At 36.8% G+C, this 17,111-nt stretch overlaps 1 protein-coding gene across 2 annotated transcripts in view; it reads right to left on the minus strand.

The window, feature by feature from the left end:
* Rnf13 (ring finger protein 13) overlaps positions 1-17,111 on the minus strand; it is a 74,713-nt gene that overhangs the window by 32,484 nt on the left and 25,118 nt on the right. For both annotated transcript variants that reach the window (XM_041659342.1, XM_041659343.1), the window contains exons 3-4: positions 15,239-15,319; positions 12,657-12,782 (exon numbers count right to left, since the gene is read on the minus strand). In XM_041659342.1, coding sequence (XP_041515276.1) covers positions 12,657-12,782; positions 15,239-15,319 — 207 coding nt within the window. The remainder of the gene's footprint in view (positions 1-12,656; positions 12,783-15,238; positions 15,320-17,111) is intronic.

Below are 17,111 nucleotides of genomic sequence, written 5' to 3' on the forward strand. Positions count from 1 at the left end.
AGTGGGGGGGACAGGGATGTATCTTTTGAGTCATCTCTACCCACTTAACTCTCTTTTTTAATTCTCGGTTTCCTACATTTATTTTTAAATGCTTAAAACCATGCTTTACACATAGAAACATGGCATATGAAAGTAACTTAGATCAACTTGCTCAACAAGTTACATAAAATTTCTCTCAAAAAAAAAATTAAAAATAACCTCCAGCCAGATAACCTCCAAAACTAGAGAGCTACTTAATATTTTCTAAAGCCTCTAAAATAGCAACTGATGACCACGAGGATTCAGCTAGTTGTGTGGCAAAAGTCTGCAACATGAAAGATTTGAAAAGTGTCCCCATCCTATTAGGTAGAAAAATATATGCATGATAATAATGCTATATGTTTATATATATTTTCAATATTTTGAATGTTTAAACACATAAATTACATTTAAAAACTACAAAAATTTTATATATTAAATATTTAATATGGCAAGAATCTCTTGAAATACATCACCTTATAATTAATGCTTTCTATATACAGTTAAATAATTTCTTTTAATTTCCAGGTCTAATATTAGTTTTACTTCGTTTGCGGAACTAAAAATACTGAAAACTGCTGTAATTAATGGAAATAAAACTTATATCAAGTTCCAAAGCGTCAAGGAAAACCTCAGGTTGAGTTCTGAGGAGTCAAAGCAATGCCCCATTACTGATTCTCTGACTCTGACAAACGAGCTAACAGAATGAGGCTATGTGTGCATGCCAGGTCGGCTTTGCACAGCAAAGTCTCTTCGAGCTACCCATGACTTCTCTAAAACTACCCAATGTGTGGGTAAGTCTGAATAATTTTGTCATCTCATTTTTTAAAAATTGAGTATGTGAGAGATATGAGTGTCTTCAGCCAGTAATACTCTGTTCGTATTTATGGCCCCATTATCTATAAAATGGCCCAATACAAAGTAGAACATCATTAAATAAATGTCACTGAATGAGTGAAGTAAATAAAGCATTCATTTGGATTAAAAGTTCACATAAATAGTAATATTGGGCAGAAAGATTATCTGAATAACTAATTAAAAGAAATAGCTTGCTGGGTGGTGGTGGAGCACACACCTTTAGTCCCAGCACTTGGGGAGGCAGAGGTAGGTGGATCTCTGTGAGTTCAAGGCCAGTCAGTCAGGGTTGCTACACAGAGAGACCCTGTCTCAAAACAAAACAAAAAAGAAACAAAAGTTTATCATTTTTACACACAAGTGCAGTATCTTATTTTCAGGTGGATTTTTATTCCCACCTAATTTCACTGTCTAACTAATAGTTCCTAAGAAAACACGCGGGCCTCTTCCTCACAGAAGCTGCAGCTGTCCGGAACCTTCCTGAGGAGCACCACAGTTTCTGCCTCTCACTCCATGTTAACTTATCACTCGTTCATTATATTGCCATGATAATACAGACTTCTACAGTTTTATTTAATAAAAGCATGAGTAGGTGGTGTTCCTGTTAGTTTTTCTGACACTTCAGAGACCATTTTAATTCTTCCCCTAAAAGCTAGCCAAGTAACCAAGAAGTGTTTCTTTTTACATCAAGAAACACCTTTTACCACAGACACACTTAAGAAACAAAAGATTAAATCAATATCAAAAGCCATTTCCTGCTGATCTAAAATACAAGGTTTAATTTTTTGAAGCTAACTTTACTTCTCTGATAGCACATTAGGGCTGACAAAGCCACCACGGAAGCCACAATAAAGAGCAAATGAGACACTGAATGCCATGCACAATAGCGACAGAGAAAGATCAGAAGCACTGTTCCCCTATGGAGGCCTCGGTCCTGCTGCTTCCCATGTCTCCAGCAGACTCTGTTCCTCAAGTCCCATCTACACGCCTTCTCCACCCTCACCAGTTGTTCTCAGGTTAGAGTACTTAACCTCTCTATTTACCTCTTAAGTACTAATGTTCTATTCATCTTAAACCAAGCCACATGTATCATCCCAATTCCAAAACAGGCTCTCAAAGGCTATTTAAATATTTAGACGCTATCTACCTAAGAAGTTTTCTGGTGAGAAGAGCCAAAGTATCATCAGTTTTGTAAGATGCTTTCTCATTCCAAAATTATTTTTGAGATTTCCTTGTTGTTGGTGGTGATGTTGGTGGTAGTGGTGACGATACTGATGTTGCGTGTGAACGTGGGTGCACAACGTGCCACAGTACACCTGTGAGGTCAGAGGACAACTCTCAGGAGCAGTTCTCTCCCACCTTTCCATGGGATCAGGGGATGGAACTCAGGGTGCCAGGCTCGCAAGTAAGGTTACCTGCTGCGTCAGCCATTGACACACCAACATGAATGAATGCAGTAACAACGACATGCTAGGTGTACACAGAAATAAAGCACCCATTAAGTTTTTAAGACCATTAAGCAATTGAGGAGAAATATTTACTTCACATATCTAGCATGCAACTGTTTCCACAAATAAAATGCAACTTTATATTCCTATCAGAAGCTGTGAACAAAATGAAAGTTCCTAAAATAGAACATGTAAAACTACCAAAATGAGAAAGAATTCTGTGAGCTTAAGTGTGAACTCTAAAAAAATGTTTTCAAAATTTTAACAATTCCCTTCAAGGTTTCCTTTTGTTGTTTTATTGATGAAGAAGAAAAGTGAAATCAAGAGACACATTAACATATGAACCAAAATGCTTATGAAAACAAACAAGGAAAATATATTCATGTTTAGAAACTATAAATCTCAAGTGTCAGTCAAATTAAATTACATTTCAACTAAGCAGCAGCTGGTATTTTTAAGAACACATGAGACAGAAATAAAACCTAAATCATTTAGTAATTATGTTCATGGTTTTACATTCATAAAATGCAACCTCAAACACATGGTGTCAGATGGAAGCAAAGGATGAAAAGATTCATGAATAAAAAGCACACATGGTAAACAAAAACCTAAATGAAAAACAGCTATCAAAGCTACAATTGCAAGTAAAAACCTATTGAACTGTATTACCAATCTACCTTTTAAGGGACTGGTCAGAGCTATTAGTTCAAATTGCAGTATATACACTGAACGCTTCTCATCTATCTAGTCAACGAACTAGATGAAACTGCATTATGTAGACCAGGTGGCATCTGACAAAGAGTTGTGAGGGAACAAGGGACTGCTGGTTTGCTATTATAAATAGGCAGCATGTCAAAAGATAACACACTGCTAATGATAGTGGCACCAATGAAACAGGGTGTAAAAGAGATTCTGGAAATGAAACAATAGTTCATCTTTTTTCCGTCTGAACAAATTGATCATAACCTTATAAGAAGAAAGAAGAGATTGTGCTCTCAAGATGACCATGAATGAAGGACTCAGAGGCATTAGAAGTCAGGAAGCCACTAACATGACTTAGAACATGACATATAAGAACAAAAGGACTTGCTAGACATTTGTGTCATTATCTCCAATGCTCAGCATGGTTCTAAATCTAGATATTTTTTTCTACATCTTAGACTGACCCCACAGTCAGTCACATTGGGGCAGAGCTGAGATGGAAGAACATTTTGTTAGGTTAGAGAGCAGCTTGGGGCTATAGTTTGGATCTGTAGTATCCCAAAGACACGTTGAATGCTAAGTCCTTAGTTTGGCGCTATTAGAAGATGGTGGAAACTTAATGGGATGTTTTAGGTGGGGAGGGAGGCTGCCTTTGGGAGGACTGTAGGTACCAGTCTGTTCCTCGGGCTCTGTCTCCACTGTCAAGTAAGCAGATTGTTCTGACACATGCTCCCTGCCGGAAGTAACAGAGTCAAGGAATCATGAGCAGAATCCTTGGAAACTATGGCTGAAAATGCCTTTTCTCTTCACAGACTGCCTATCTCAGATAGGCACCTTAAAGCAACAGTAAAGGAAAGCTAAACAGCACAATGGGATTTGCTGACCAGCACTTAGCATCTCACCAAGGCTGAAAAGGGAAACAGAAGTGAGAAAGACTTGGATACACTAATATTAGGATCCTACAGGAAAAGCCAAACTTATTAAATAAACACTGTGTGCCAAGAAAAACTGTGTTAAAATACTGGGGTAAAGTAAATAGAAACCCAAGAGAAGAAAATACTCCTGATTTGGAACTTGAGATTTCAGTCCGGTGCTTCAATGTGGGTCTCTGTCTCAGTCTCCTTTCATCGCCTGATGAAGGTTAATATTCAGGAGGATGCCTATATGTTTTTCTTTGGGTTCACCTTCTTATTTAGCTTCTCTAGGATCACGAATTATAGGCTCAATGTCCTTTATGGAGAGAGAGCACGAGCAAGGAACTCAGGACTGCGAGGGGTGCACCCACACACTGAGACAATGGGAATGTTCTATTGGGAACTCACCAACGCCAGCTGGCCCGGGTCTGAAAAAGCCTGGGATAAAACTGGACTTGCTGAACATAGCAGACAATGAGGACTACTGAGAACTCAAGAACAATGGCAATGGGTTTTTGATCCTACTGCACGTACTGGCTTTGTGGGAGCCTAGGCTGTTTGGATGCTCACCTTACTAGACCTGGATGGAGGTGGGTGGTCCTTGGACTTCCCACAGGGCAGGGAACCCTGATTGCTCTTTGGGCTGATGAGGGAGGGGGACTTGATCAGGGGACGGGGAGGGAAATGGGAGGCGGTGGCAGGGAGGAGGCAGAAATCTTTAATAAATAATTAATAAATTAATAAAAAAAAGAAAGAAAATACTATGGCATGAAATACCTATGGCTGATTTTATGGAACTTGACTCTCTACAAAAGTGAAAATTTGATTTCACGGTAGAAAGAGAAGAGATTTTTCTTGCAGAGAAGACAGCAATAACAAGCCAATAGCATGCTAAAAACAAAATTAGAAACAGAAAGAGCTACTTGAAAAGAAAGGTGCCTCTGGAAAGCAGGGGACCCAAGAACAGAATCTCATAACTACATAACCTAGCTTTGAAAGCTTCTCTTATTATTACAAAATGTATTAATTTAGATAAGTAACTTCTATACCAATTAATATAATACACTCAACTGAAAAGATTGTTCTCAGGAGTTAACAAGTTTATATATACAAAGCTCTTAAACCAGTACCCAAACAGCTTCCGACACACAGGAAATGTGTTCTTGTTATGATTAATGCATGGCAATTCATTTGATTATTACTGATATAGACTCAGGGGTGAGAAGAAATAAGAAAAGGAAAAGCAGGTTATGGAGCCCATGAAGGCCATTGAGAAGAGCAAACTTGGAGTTTCCTCTTGTGAATGCCAAGCTGACACTTGAAAAAGGATAAATGGGGTGTCAATGGAATTTCAGAGCAATCAGCTGTGGTTGGATTTAACAAAGTAGGATGGTGGCAATGACATAATTTTTTTTTCATAACTATATTTTTGTCCTTGGGAACCTGGAAGATGTCTTTGACCAAAAGTCACAAAAACTAAGCCTGACTTGATAGAGGGAACTAGAACTGGCTTTGAACATGTTGAATTTGAGAGGCACCAAGGTTTACTAGGTGAAAGATTACATCAGTCAAACTAGAGGCAAATATTCAAAGATTTTCAGTAAATAAATTCATTTATTAACTCAGTGTTTTGAATAAAACTCACTATAATTTTCAAAATGAACGTCAAAAAAACATAATCCACATTTTTATCTTTCCTATCATTCCTAATCTCCTCGAATAGCTATACATACAGCTAAATATAATTTTTGTTACTCTATCAAGAGACAAAAATAAGGAAGCATGTATACACATCTATATTATAAACCTGCAAAAATCATAAAAGCATAACAGGGGTAGAAAAGAATCTCTTTAAAAGAGCACAATTACTGGGTCAGACTGAACAAACTTAGAATCCTTTTTACTTGAATGCAAGTTGACATTTCAAATTTAAAAAAACTGTTGTCTGAAATATGTTGCATAGATAATAATTTCTCATACTGTAACAGGTGAGGGAGAAAAAGATCAAAAGCAGAAGACTACCTCAGACAGACAGGTGATACTCCATGAACATTATCCATGCACCCCCAGAACATGCTTAGTATTCTGAGACCAATGGGCTTCAGACAACTGGCAAAAAGATGTCTGACAAAGAACTCATTGTTCTAAATGTACTCTCTTCTAACTATAATATTAACACAACTCTTAAGTTTAGGTTAAGAGTGTCTATATTGCAGCAACAGCAAACAAAGAACTACACACCCCACCCAACAAAGGTGAGACCAAAAAACAAGATCTACACCAATAAACACCAAAATGTTACAACTCCAGATGTCTAAATACTAGCAAAAAAAAAACCACAAATATGAACAAGCAAGTCAATATGCCTCCTCCAGAAGCCAGCAACCCTATTGCAATAGATACCAAGCAAAGCAATTTAGCTCCAGCACAAGACAAAGACTTCAGAATAGTAATTATGAGTATGTTCAAGACCCTTAAAGAGGATGTAAATATAAACCATGAAAACAGAGCAGAATGAAATAAAGAAAACAATGCAAGAGATGTAAGTAGAATTTAATATAGAAATAGAATTGCTAAAGAAAAGGCAAATTGAAATAAGGCTCAAACTAACTGTGGTGGTACACGCCTTTAATCCCAGCACTCAGGAGCAGAGACAGGCTGATCTCTGTGAGTTTGAGGCCAGCCTGGTCTACAGAGTGAATACCAGGACAGCTAGGGCTACACAGAGAAGACATGCCTCAGAAAACAAACAAATAAACAAAAATAATAAATTAATTAAATTTAAAAAAAATAAAGGAGCAGAAGAGGAGGCAGAAAGAATATGAGTCCGTGGGGATGGGAGAAACCTAGAAAACGGGCCCTCTAAATCAACGTGAGCAAAGCCATATGAACTCAGAGACTAAGGCAGCAGGCAGGGCCTACATGGGTCTGTACCTCTGCCTACATATTAAGGTTTACAGTTTAGGGTTTTCATGGGATTCCTGAGTGTGCAAACGAGTTGGTTTCTGATTCATGTGCCTTCTCTTGGGCTCTTTTCCTTCTGTTGATTTCTCTTGTCCAACTTCAATGTGGCAATTTTTGTTTTGCCTTATTATATTTTATTTTGTTATATTTTATTATTATCTCTAAGAAACCTAATGAGAGATGAGGAGGAAGTGGATCCAGGTGAGAGAGGAGGTGGGGAGCAACTGGGGGAAGTAGACAGAGGGGAAACTGTTACCAGGATATATTATGTAAGAAAATAATGTATTTTCAATAAAAGGAAGAAAATTAGTATCTATGGGAAATTATACGGAAAAGAGATAAGTGTGCTGCACTGAGTTGTTACACCTTTCAGGAAGAATTAAAGGACATTAAAATTGATGTATTCTTAAATCAATAAGCAAACTAAATCTTAAAATTAAAAAGGGGGAGATGAATAAAACAACAGCAAAGTAACAGGAACTAATAAACATGGCTAATAACTCAATAGTAATGATCTCATATACCCCATAAGTCAGACAGAGAGACTGGATTAGAAAGCAGGACCCATCTTTCTGCTCCTTCCAAGAAACACACCTTACCAGCAAGGACAGACATCAGTTTGGGCAAAGGGATTGGAAAAGGCATTCTAAGCAAATGGAACCAAGAAGCAAGCCATTTTTATAGCTGGCATGGTAGACTGACACAAAGAGTAATCATAAGAGATAATAAAGGGCACTATATCTCATTAAAGAAAAAATCCACCAAGAGGATATTATAATTCTAAACATTTATGCACCAAATACAAGGGTACATGATTTCATAAGAGAAACACTACTACAGTTAAAATTACATATTGATCCTAACACAGTGAAAAGTGGATAATTTTAATATTTCATTCTCATCAACAAACAAGTCATTCAAACTAAGTGGAGTAATGAAAGAATTAAATAGCATCACAAATCAAATGAACCTAACAGGCAGAAGGTGCTTTAAAATTGATCACATATTAGGATACAAAGCAGTGTTAACAGATAAAAGAAAAATTGAAATAACACCCTGCATCTTATCTGACCACAACAGCTTAAAGTCGGATATCAACACTAGAAACAGCAGAAAGTGTAAAAGTTCATGAAAGCTAAATAACTCACTACTGAACAAAGACTGGGTCAAGAAACAAATAAAGAAGAAAATTTAAAACTTTTAGAATTGAATGCAAATGGAAACCACATACCCAAACCTATGAGCCACAGGAGAGGCAGATCTAAGGGGCAAGCTCTGAACACGACGTGCCAACATCGAGAAACTGGAGACGTTCTCATACTAGGAACTTAATGATACAATTGAAAGCTCCAGGAAAACGGGGGGGGGGGAGGGGGGGCAATAACACTCAAAGAATAAACAGGAAGAAATAATCAAATTCAGGGCAGAAACTAATGAAATAGAAACAAATTTTTAAAAAAGATCCAATGAAAAAAAGAGCTGGTTCTTTAAGAAATATCAACAAGACTGGTAAAGCTTTAGCCAAATTAACCAAGAGAAAGAGAAAGAGGATCCCGATTAAAATTACATATGAGAACAGAGACACCACAACAGACATCAAGGAAACTCACAAAATTATAAGGACATAGTTTAAAAATCTATATTCCCCCAAACTGGAAAACCTAAAAGACATAGATGGATTTCTTGATATATACAACCTGCCTAAGTTAAATCAAGATGAAATAAGAAATGTAAACAGGTTCTCAACCTCTAGTGAAAAACAAGTAGTAATTAAAATCTCCCAACCAAAAACAGGGGGAAAAAGAACCAGGACCAAATGCAAAGTAATTCTACCAGACCTTCAAAGAACTCCAATACTTCTCAATTATTCCACAAGATAGGAACTGAAAAAAACATTGCCACATTCTTTCTACAAAACTATTATTACCCTGCTATTGATGCTTTCCTGGGGATTTCTGTTTTTGTGTAAGATGAGAGGCCACTATGTTGTCCTATTTGATGTCACACTCCTAATCTTAACCACTCCTCCTGAGAAACTGGACACTACAGGTGCGGAGCTGCAGCTGGCCTGCAGGACCGTGAATATGAGACTTTAAGTTTCATGAGGAAGGAATACCTGATTATTTGTATGTATTTTAATTCTAGGAGAATATCCACCACACAGTTGCTTAACTGCAGCTAAGATAACTATTTATCCAGTGCTTATTCTATAGGATACAAGTCAGGAAAATAAAAATTCCCTTTGATATGTGATTTTGCTCTGCCCAGAGCAAGTTTTTTTCATTGTAGACAGAAATATTCCTCATGTATGTTGATGTTTCCAAGCTTTGTCAAGTAAAGGGCACCAAACATGCCCTGAACTTCTGCAGTTAGTCACGGGTCGTGGTGAACAAGCAGGCCTGCCCTCTTCAGTAAGTGTTGAATGTCAGCCTGCTTACCTCAGCCCTCACTGCGGGCAGATTGCTAAGTCATCATGACTCCTTCCACCCGCACACTCTCTTCCGCAGAAGAGAAAGGAAGAACTAACTTAAGAAGAATTACTCTTCTAGAAAGAAAAGAAAAAAAAAAGGCAGGCGGTGTCGCACACCTTTAATCCCAGTGCTTGGCAGGGGCAGGTGGACCTCAGTTTGAGGCCAGCCTGGTCTAAAGAGTGAGTTCTAGGACAGTCAGGGCTACACAGGGAAACCCTGTATGGAAAAAACAAAAAACTAAAACTAAAAGTGTGTGAAAGCCCCAAGAAAGGCTGTCTGACGCATAGTCCCTCACTTGCGGTCATGATTTGGGTGGGACTCAGTCTGCTGCTAAGTGGCGTCCCCACTACGCATGGTTTGAAGGGCCAGAGATAAACTGAATTTATTTCTCTGGAGCATATTTTCAGTAAGACTGATGAAGCTTCTTTGCTGTACTAAAACCTATTTATTCATTTTGAGAAAGCCAGAAAAGAGACACTGGGGTACTTTCAACTTTAAAAAGTGAAAATCATATGCTATGTCCCAATACCATACTTTAAAGTCAGAATGTGGCTCATAGGCCAAAAAGCTTTAAATATTGGGAGGTAATAATTGATACTAAATTAAAGATTAAAAACATTTTTGAATTTGCAACTGTTCAGGTCTATTTCATTGATGTGAACAAAAAGTTAGCCTAAATCAATATTTCTTTACCACCACACACACATACATACCATATACGCCACACCACACATACACACAACACACACTCTACACAAAGCTTTTTCACAACCTGACATTTAGAATTCAGCAATTTTCCAGCAGCTCAAATTAGCAACTCTAGTGAGAAAGCTGCCTCAACATTCAAGTTAGGGTTGCAAGTCTAAAAATGGCATCCCTTAGGGTACGGTGCATATTAAAATGCACACGAAAATGAAATGTCTATTCTGAGCTGATATTTTATATCACTTTTCATGTGCTGAAAGGATTCGTATTCCAACCAATCTTAATATTTCTCAACCTAACACAGCAGAGGTAGCATTCCAACATGCTCATCACTGAACACATGGTTTCCAGAAGTACGTTATCACAGCAGAAAGATATCTATCTGTATTTGCTATCTGCCCACTAGGACCATCTCAGATGACAAGGATTCACCTTGTCCTTGATAAAGAACAAATAACTTGGATAGAACAATTACAATTAGAATGTTGGTTCTTAGTGCCACCCAGTAATAAATCTCGAGCACACATGTCCTTTTAGGCTTCTCACTGTTATGGTGTCCTAGCCCTATATTAAGGCTTAATGCCCAGATCTACATAAAATATAAGCTCTAATGCTAAGAAGCCAAATTTAGAAAGAAAAAAAAACCCATAGACTTTTAGGATAGCATCAATCAAGAAGGTGGAAAATATTACTATTGAACAAAAAATATTCTTTATCCACAAAAAGAAGTACAAAAGGACCAGCTATGGTGGCACGTGCCATTAATTCCAGCTCTCAAAAGGCAGAGGCAAGCAGATCTCTGTGAGCTCCAGGCTGGCCAAAGCTATATAATGAGACGCTGTCTCAAAAAAGAAGCAAACAATGCCTTGTTATGGTTTTCCCCAACCTGAAAAACGTTTCTTTTCACAAGACATTTCAAGACAAGATAAAGGTAAAAGCAGGGGGTGGGTCACTGAGGGACCAGGAGCAGTCTGGACTGCACAGCCAATGTCAGGCCAGTGTGGCTGTACAGTAAGACCTCATCTTAAGGAGTGGTGCTTGCTGCCAGGCCTGACAAGGGGCTAAACCTTTAGAACCCACATGGTGCTGAAGAGAACTAACTCCTACAAGTTGTCCCCTAAGGAATATTGGACCCATCCCTGTAAGCAGCTTTAACAGGATGTTTGACTCTCGTTGATAGTTAGGTGACATAAGTCATCTTTCTCTTAGGTCACGTTTTCTTCTTGCCTAAACACCATTCATTATGGCACATCACAGTAATCAGAGTATCCTGTGTTTGAAGAACGTGCAAATAAGCTAGGTTCCTAACATTTGCTTAAGCTAATGCATTCATACAAAATTACAAATAGACATAAATGGACTGCTATTGACTACTTGAAATATATTTATGTAAAATTCAGAAAAAGTTTCTGTATTTACATTGTAAATCATGAGATGCTGAATGTAACATAAAGCTGTATATAATAATCAATCTGGAAGCTCAGAGAAGTACAGTGATTTTTAATCGAAGGCTGATACCTAATCATCAGAAATTCTCCTCAAGGTGAAATTACACTTGCTTCTCCAGTAACTAAGATGACTTTACCCTTCCTTAAATTACTGTGACAGGTGGTCTGTAATTATTACTATTAGTAATAGCCTGTATTTTGTACATTACATCCTAATGTAACTAAACTGCCTTTTGAAACCAATAGCAAATTTTATAACTGATATCAAGTCACTAAATCAATATCCTTTGCCAATACCTAAATTTCTTTAAAACTCTCATTTTTGCTGTCTTTATGATTATTATATTTACCTAAAATGGGAAAAACCATGCAATACCAACTGCAAACACCTATTGCCTGCATCTGACATTCAAGGCACTGGCAGGGATTTGGGATTCAAATGGATGTAATCTATTTTCAGGTGTTGATTATAATCACTTCTTCCCCTAAAGTGACACCCCTGTATTTAACACAACTACAAAGAAGATAATATCAGGAAATCACCAAAAGCCATTAAGCATATCTTTGAAGAAAAACTCATAAAATAAAAAAACATGTGCACATGTATAACCAACTAAAATTTTATCCATTGAGACTGTCTATATGGTGAAATCTAAGGGGGAAAACGTTATTACTATTTATTATTATTATAAATATAAAAGTGAGAAAAGTTCTGTGGGGAGCTCTGCTTTACTACCTGAAATGTCAGCTTTGCCCAACTGCAGGGAGACAAAGCCCAATTTCAGGGACAGACTATTACTACAAATATCGCAATGTAAGTGTTGATCGAGACAAAGGGTAAACATTTTGTCTGCACTGTAAAAGTTAAAGCTAAAACAAAGCATCCTTTTTACTTTTTACTTTCTCCTTTGGCCACTAAATGTTTATAGTTCATTTTGTAACAAATGAGACTTAAGTAACATTTCTTCCTAATCTTCTCTTCAAAGTTTTTTAATTTTAATTTCCTTTAGCTGGCTCCATTTTTATTATACTCTGAATAATTTCATACACTGACTTAAATCTTTCCTGAAAAAGAAAGTAATTTAAATTAGATAACAAAAGATAATGATAATATCAAAAGGAAAATATTACCTTTATATCAAAATTACAATCAAGTCTTCTAATCAAAACGATGAAAGTGCTGGATGAATTGTCTTTTAGTGGTGGAGGCACTATAGGTTCACAAGCATTCTCTGGTTTCGAGTTAATCAAAAAGCCCTGAAAAAGAATCAGTAGTAAGTTATTTCTGTTTCACTCAAGAGGTCAATTAGCTTATCCCACAGACGGCGTCCATTAGTCTCCTGTGCTTGACGCTATTCTGCATTTACTTCTGGAAGCTACAGTTGTTCACAATCCCAGAACTCTTAAAGTAGAATCTGTGTTCATAACCATTTCATTTAAACAGGTCCAGCCTTTCAGAATGTTAACATATTTAGGATTGCACATGAGACAATTACACCAAAGATAGCCACTCCTAACATGTTGGTACTATTTCCCAACAATGACATTTCTAAACCAAGAAATTTTTTAGGTTAGTTTTTACTTTTTACATTAACAAACAAGAAAAAGGCACACATTACATCATAAATAAAATGGTTTTCTATATCAGTACTCTCCTGAGTATATATAGACATATGTACAAATACATTAATTTCTTTTTTGTTGTTGTTTTTGTTTTTCAAGACAGAGTTTCTCTGTGTAGCTCTGGCTCTCTGTAGACCAGGCTGGCCTCAAACTCAGAGATCAACCTGCCTCTGCCTCCTGAGTACTGCGCTTGAGAAATTCAAAGTGGCCAAGAGAAACATTCAGGATGAACTTTAAATGCATAAGAGTAAACTGCTGAATGAATCCAAGTCATAACCAGATTAATGAAATCAAGATCTCAACTCAGGACACAGAAACAGATTTCAATAAGAAGACAGAAAAACTTAAGAAAACACAATGAAATGAAGCTAGAAATGACAAACTCAGTAAGTCGAATAAGAAGCTGAGATGAGTGGAAAGCCTCACCAATAGAAACGTGTGACTGACACAACATTGAGACCTGAAGACAAGATAGAGTTGAATATTCAGAAAAAAATATGATAACATTTTAAAGGCACATGAACAGAACATGTAAAATCATTAGGACACCACAAAAATCTATATATTATGGGCACACAAGAATTCTATGCTAAAAGCACAAGAAATCATTTTAAAATTATAGAAGGAGCTGGGCATGGTGGTACATACCTTTAATCTCCACACTTAGGAGGCAGAGGCAGGTGGATCTCTGAGTTCCAGACTGGCCTTGCCTACCAAGAGAGTTCCAGGACTGCCAAGGCTACACAGAGAAAAAAATATAGAAGAGGGTAGAGGGATATCTCAGTGGCTAAGTGCACACACTGCTCTTGCAGAGGACCCAAGTTCAATTCCTAAACCCTAAACCAAGTGGCTCACAACCACCTGCAACTCCAGCTCCAGGGAGATTCAACACTTCTGGTCTCCCAGGGCACAGTAGTTAAGAGCACACTATCTTGGAATGAGGAAGGAATTTCTAACTATTATGCCAGAGAAAATGGGAAAATACACTAATTTTTAACCACCTAATAAAATCACTGAAACAATTACTTAAACTCAAGAGAAATTACTTAAACTCAAGAGAAAAATATCCTGAAGCATATGTAAAAAACAATTGATACTTCCAATATGTAATAAACTCTGGCAAAAGAGAAATGCATTGGTTTTTAAGTGGGCATAGAGTATTTATAGTCAGCTAACTCTCTTAATGTGTCTGTGTATGCATGCGCATATACGCATGTGTGAGTTATACAAGCAGAAAATCCAAGATATTTAATCTTATTAGATACTTCTGACAAATTAGTGAACATTTTGTATCTAATACTGAAGATAGCATAGGAAAAAGGATGGTCTCAAATAAAATGATAGAATTTTAAACTGCCCTTAACTTTCTATAGAGCAACCTGAAATCTATAACAAAATTTAAAACATGCTATGTCACAAAGAAAGCAATTTTACATTTCAAGACATACCCTATAGAGATAAATTCAGCAGGATGAAAACATTGATTAAGCAAGGACCAGTAATGCATGTCTTTAACCCCAACACTCAGGAGGCAGAGGCAGGAGAATCTCTGTGAGTTCGAGACCAGCCTATTCTACACAGAAAGCTTTAGGCCAGCCAAGGCTACATAGTGAGATTCTCTCTCAAAAAGAACAAAAACAATAAAAGAAAAAGAAAAAAAATCATGAAAGCAAATGTTAGTAATAGGCTAAAAGATCTAAATATACAATTCAAAAAGTTAAAATGTTCAATATCCATAGCATTTCATGATATTGCAAAACCAAGAAATCATTAAAAGTAATATCGAAGATCTTTCCCTATCAGCAAGAAAACTTGATAGAGAAAAAATTATGGGGCAGGGTTCAAGCAGCAAGTTTCTATTAGTGTTAAATATAGCTTTATTGTATATACTAGTATTTACATAAACACGTATACATACCTGTATAAAATGCATACATAGCACACAATGGCTTGAATAACTTCATCTTCTCAAATGAGTACTTCAGTTTTTATGATAATAAATACTAAGAAATGTTTTCACTCAGTAAATGACCATTGAAAGCACCTTATTAAACCTATGTTATAAATCTTCTATGTTAGTATTTTCTCACCTTTAAGCCTTCAGCTGGTAGCCTATAGCCAAATCTTGCTGGAAGATCCTCAAATGTCTGAGATGCATTTTCAAAATTATACTAAATATAAAATTGAAAAAAATCAAGTTAAAATCAATTTATATATTACAGTTTAAAGTTTATTAAATCACACAAATTATCATTTCTGTAATTCTGATTTACTAGTGCAACATATCACAAAATAGAAAGAGCATCAATTAAGATAGCAAGAATAAATATAATTTACATAAATCACTTAAATTTGATTCTGACTTCATGTATTATCAAACACGAACAATATTTCTGTAACATTACACATCTACTGTTTTCTGGGTAAAGATAATTCCCCGGCAACAAATTTTCTAGATATATAATTCCAGCAGATGAGTTCCCTTTTATTTTCTCTATATTTTAAGGGTCTCATTTAATAGAAGAAATTTACAGGATTTCTGGTGAAAGCTACGAAAGATGGCATTTCCTCCCAGCAAAAGTAACATCAACTCAAACTCTGATGTACTGTCAATTTTTACATAAAAAAACACTTAAGACAGGGGTTCTCCACCTTCCTGATGCTGTGACACTTTAAAACAGTTTCTTGTGTTGTGGTGACCCCCCAACCATAAAGTCATTTTTGTTGCTACTTTATAACTGTAATTTTGATGCTGTTATGAACGCAATATAAACATCTGTGTTTCTGATGGCCTTCGGCAACTCCTATGAAAGGGTCATTTGCCCCACAATGGGTCACAACCATTTGAGAACCAGTGACTTAAGGACCAAATCCAGCGGAGCACATAATAGGGAAAGCTAAAGCTATTTAAGTATTTTGATTTGATTTATTATTGTTGAGAATGGTACACACATGCCATAAAGGACATACAGAGGTCAGAAGATAATTTTGTCGAGATGGTTCTTCACGTTCACTTTGATGTGGGTTTCAGGGATTGAATTCAGGTCTCAAACTTGTGAAGTAAGCACTTTACCCATCTCAATATCCCAAGTTATTCAAACAATCTCCATTTTCCATACAGATATTGGTTCTTGTGCTACAGTGTTGAGTCTTCTACTATAATAAAAGGGAGTGTGCTCTTAGGAGATAACAGTAAAACTAGGGACATAGCTCAGTGGTAGGGCCTTGCCTAGCATGCATGAAGCCCTGAGTTCCACTTCCAACACCACAAAAAAGCTCATAGATGATAACAGTACCGACCTAACTGTGAGATAAGTCTGCTGTATCATTTAAAATGATTAATCTACTATATAGAAAACAAGAGAAAAAAAGAATAATAGAAAAAAGCAAAGAATAACAAGTAACTTTTGTAACACAGATGAAATCTATGCTATAGCAGAATTTAAGATAATTGTTCATAAGCTGTAAGTCATAAATAGAAAACATATTTACAAAGTAAGGGAATTACTTGATAGTAATCACAAGACAGAAAAGTCTTCAGGGGCTAAGAGCACTTTCAGAGGACCCAGGTTCCTATCCTAGCAACACCCACATAGTAGCTTAAAATCACCTCTAACTCTAGTTTAAGAAGACTGACACCTCCTTCTGGCCTCCATGCGTACTATGCAGCACATATACATACATGCAGACATTCACAAATACATATAAAATAAAAATAAATAAGACCTTTTTAAAAGTAAACATCAAGTAAGCCTTGGGAGTTACAAATCATAGAGGTCACATATCCAGGGGGACAGGTGTGCTGCCCTGAATCCATCACCTACTGGACAATCCTGCTCTTCCAGCATCATCTGCCAGAGGCATGAGATAAGGAGTACTGCAGATGAGCAACATTATCCTCATAGCTATGCCAAGGCACAGACGTGTCTCTCTCCCCTACAGAATAAGCACCATTCAATCAGG

The sequence above is a fragment of the Microtus oregoni genome, unplaced genomic scaffold, assembly GCF_018167655.1.
Source record: "Microtus oregoni isolate MIOR12 unplaced genomic scaffold, Mior012 000010F_ref0000083, whole genome shotgun sequence".
Taxonomy (NCBI): domain Eukaryota; kingdom Metazoa; phylum Chordata; class Mammalia; order Rodentia; family Cricetidae; genus Microtus; species Microtus oregoni.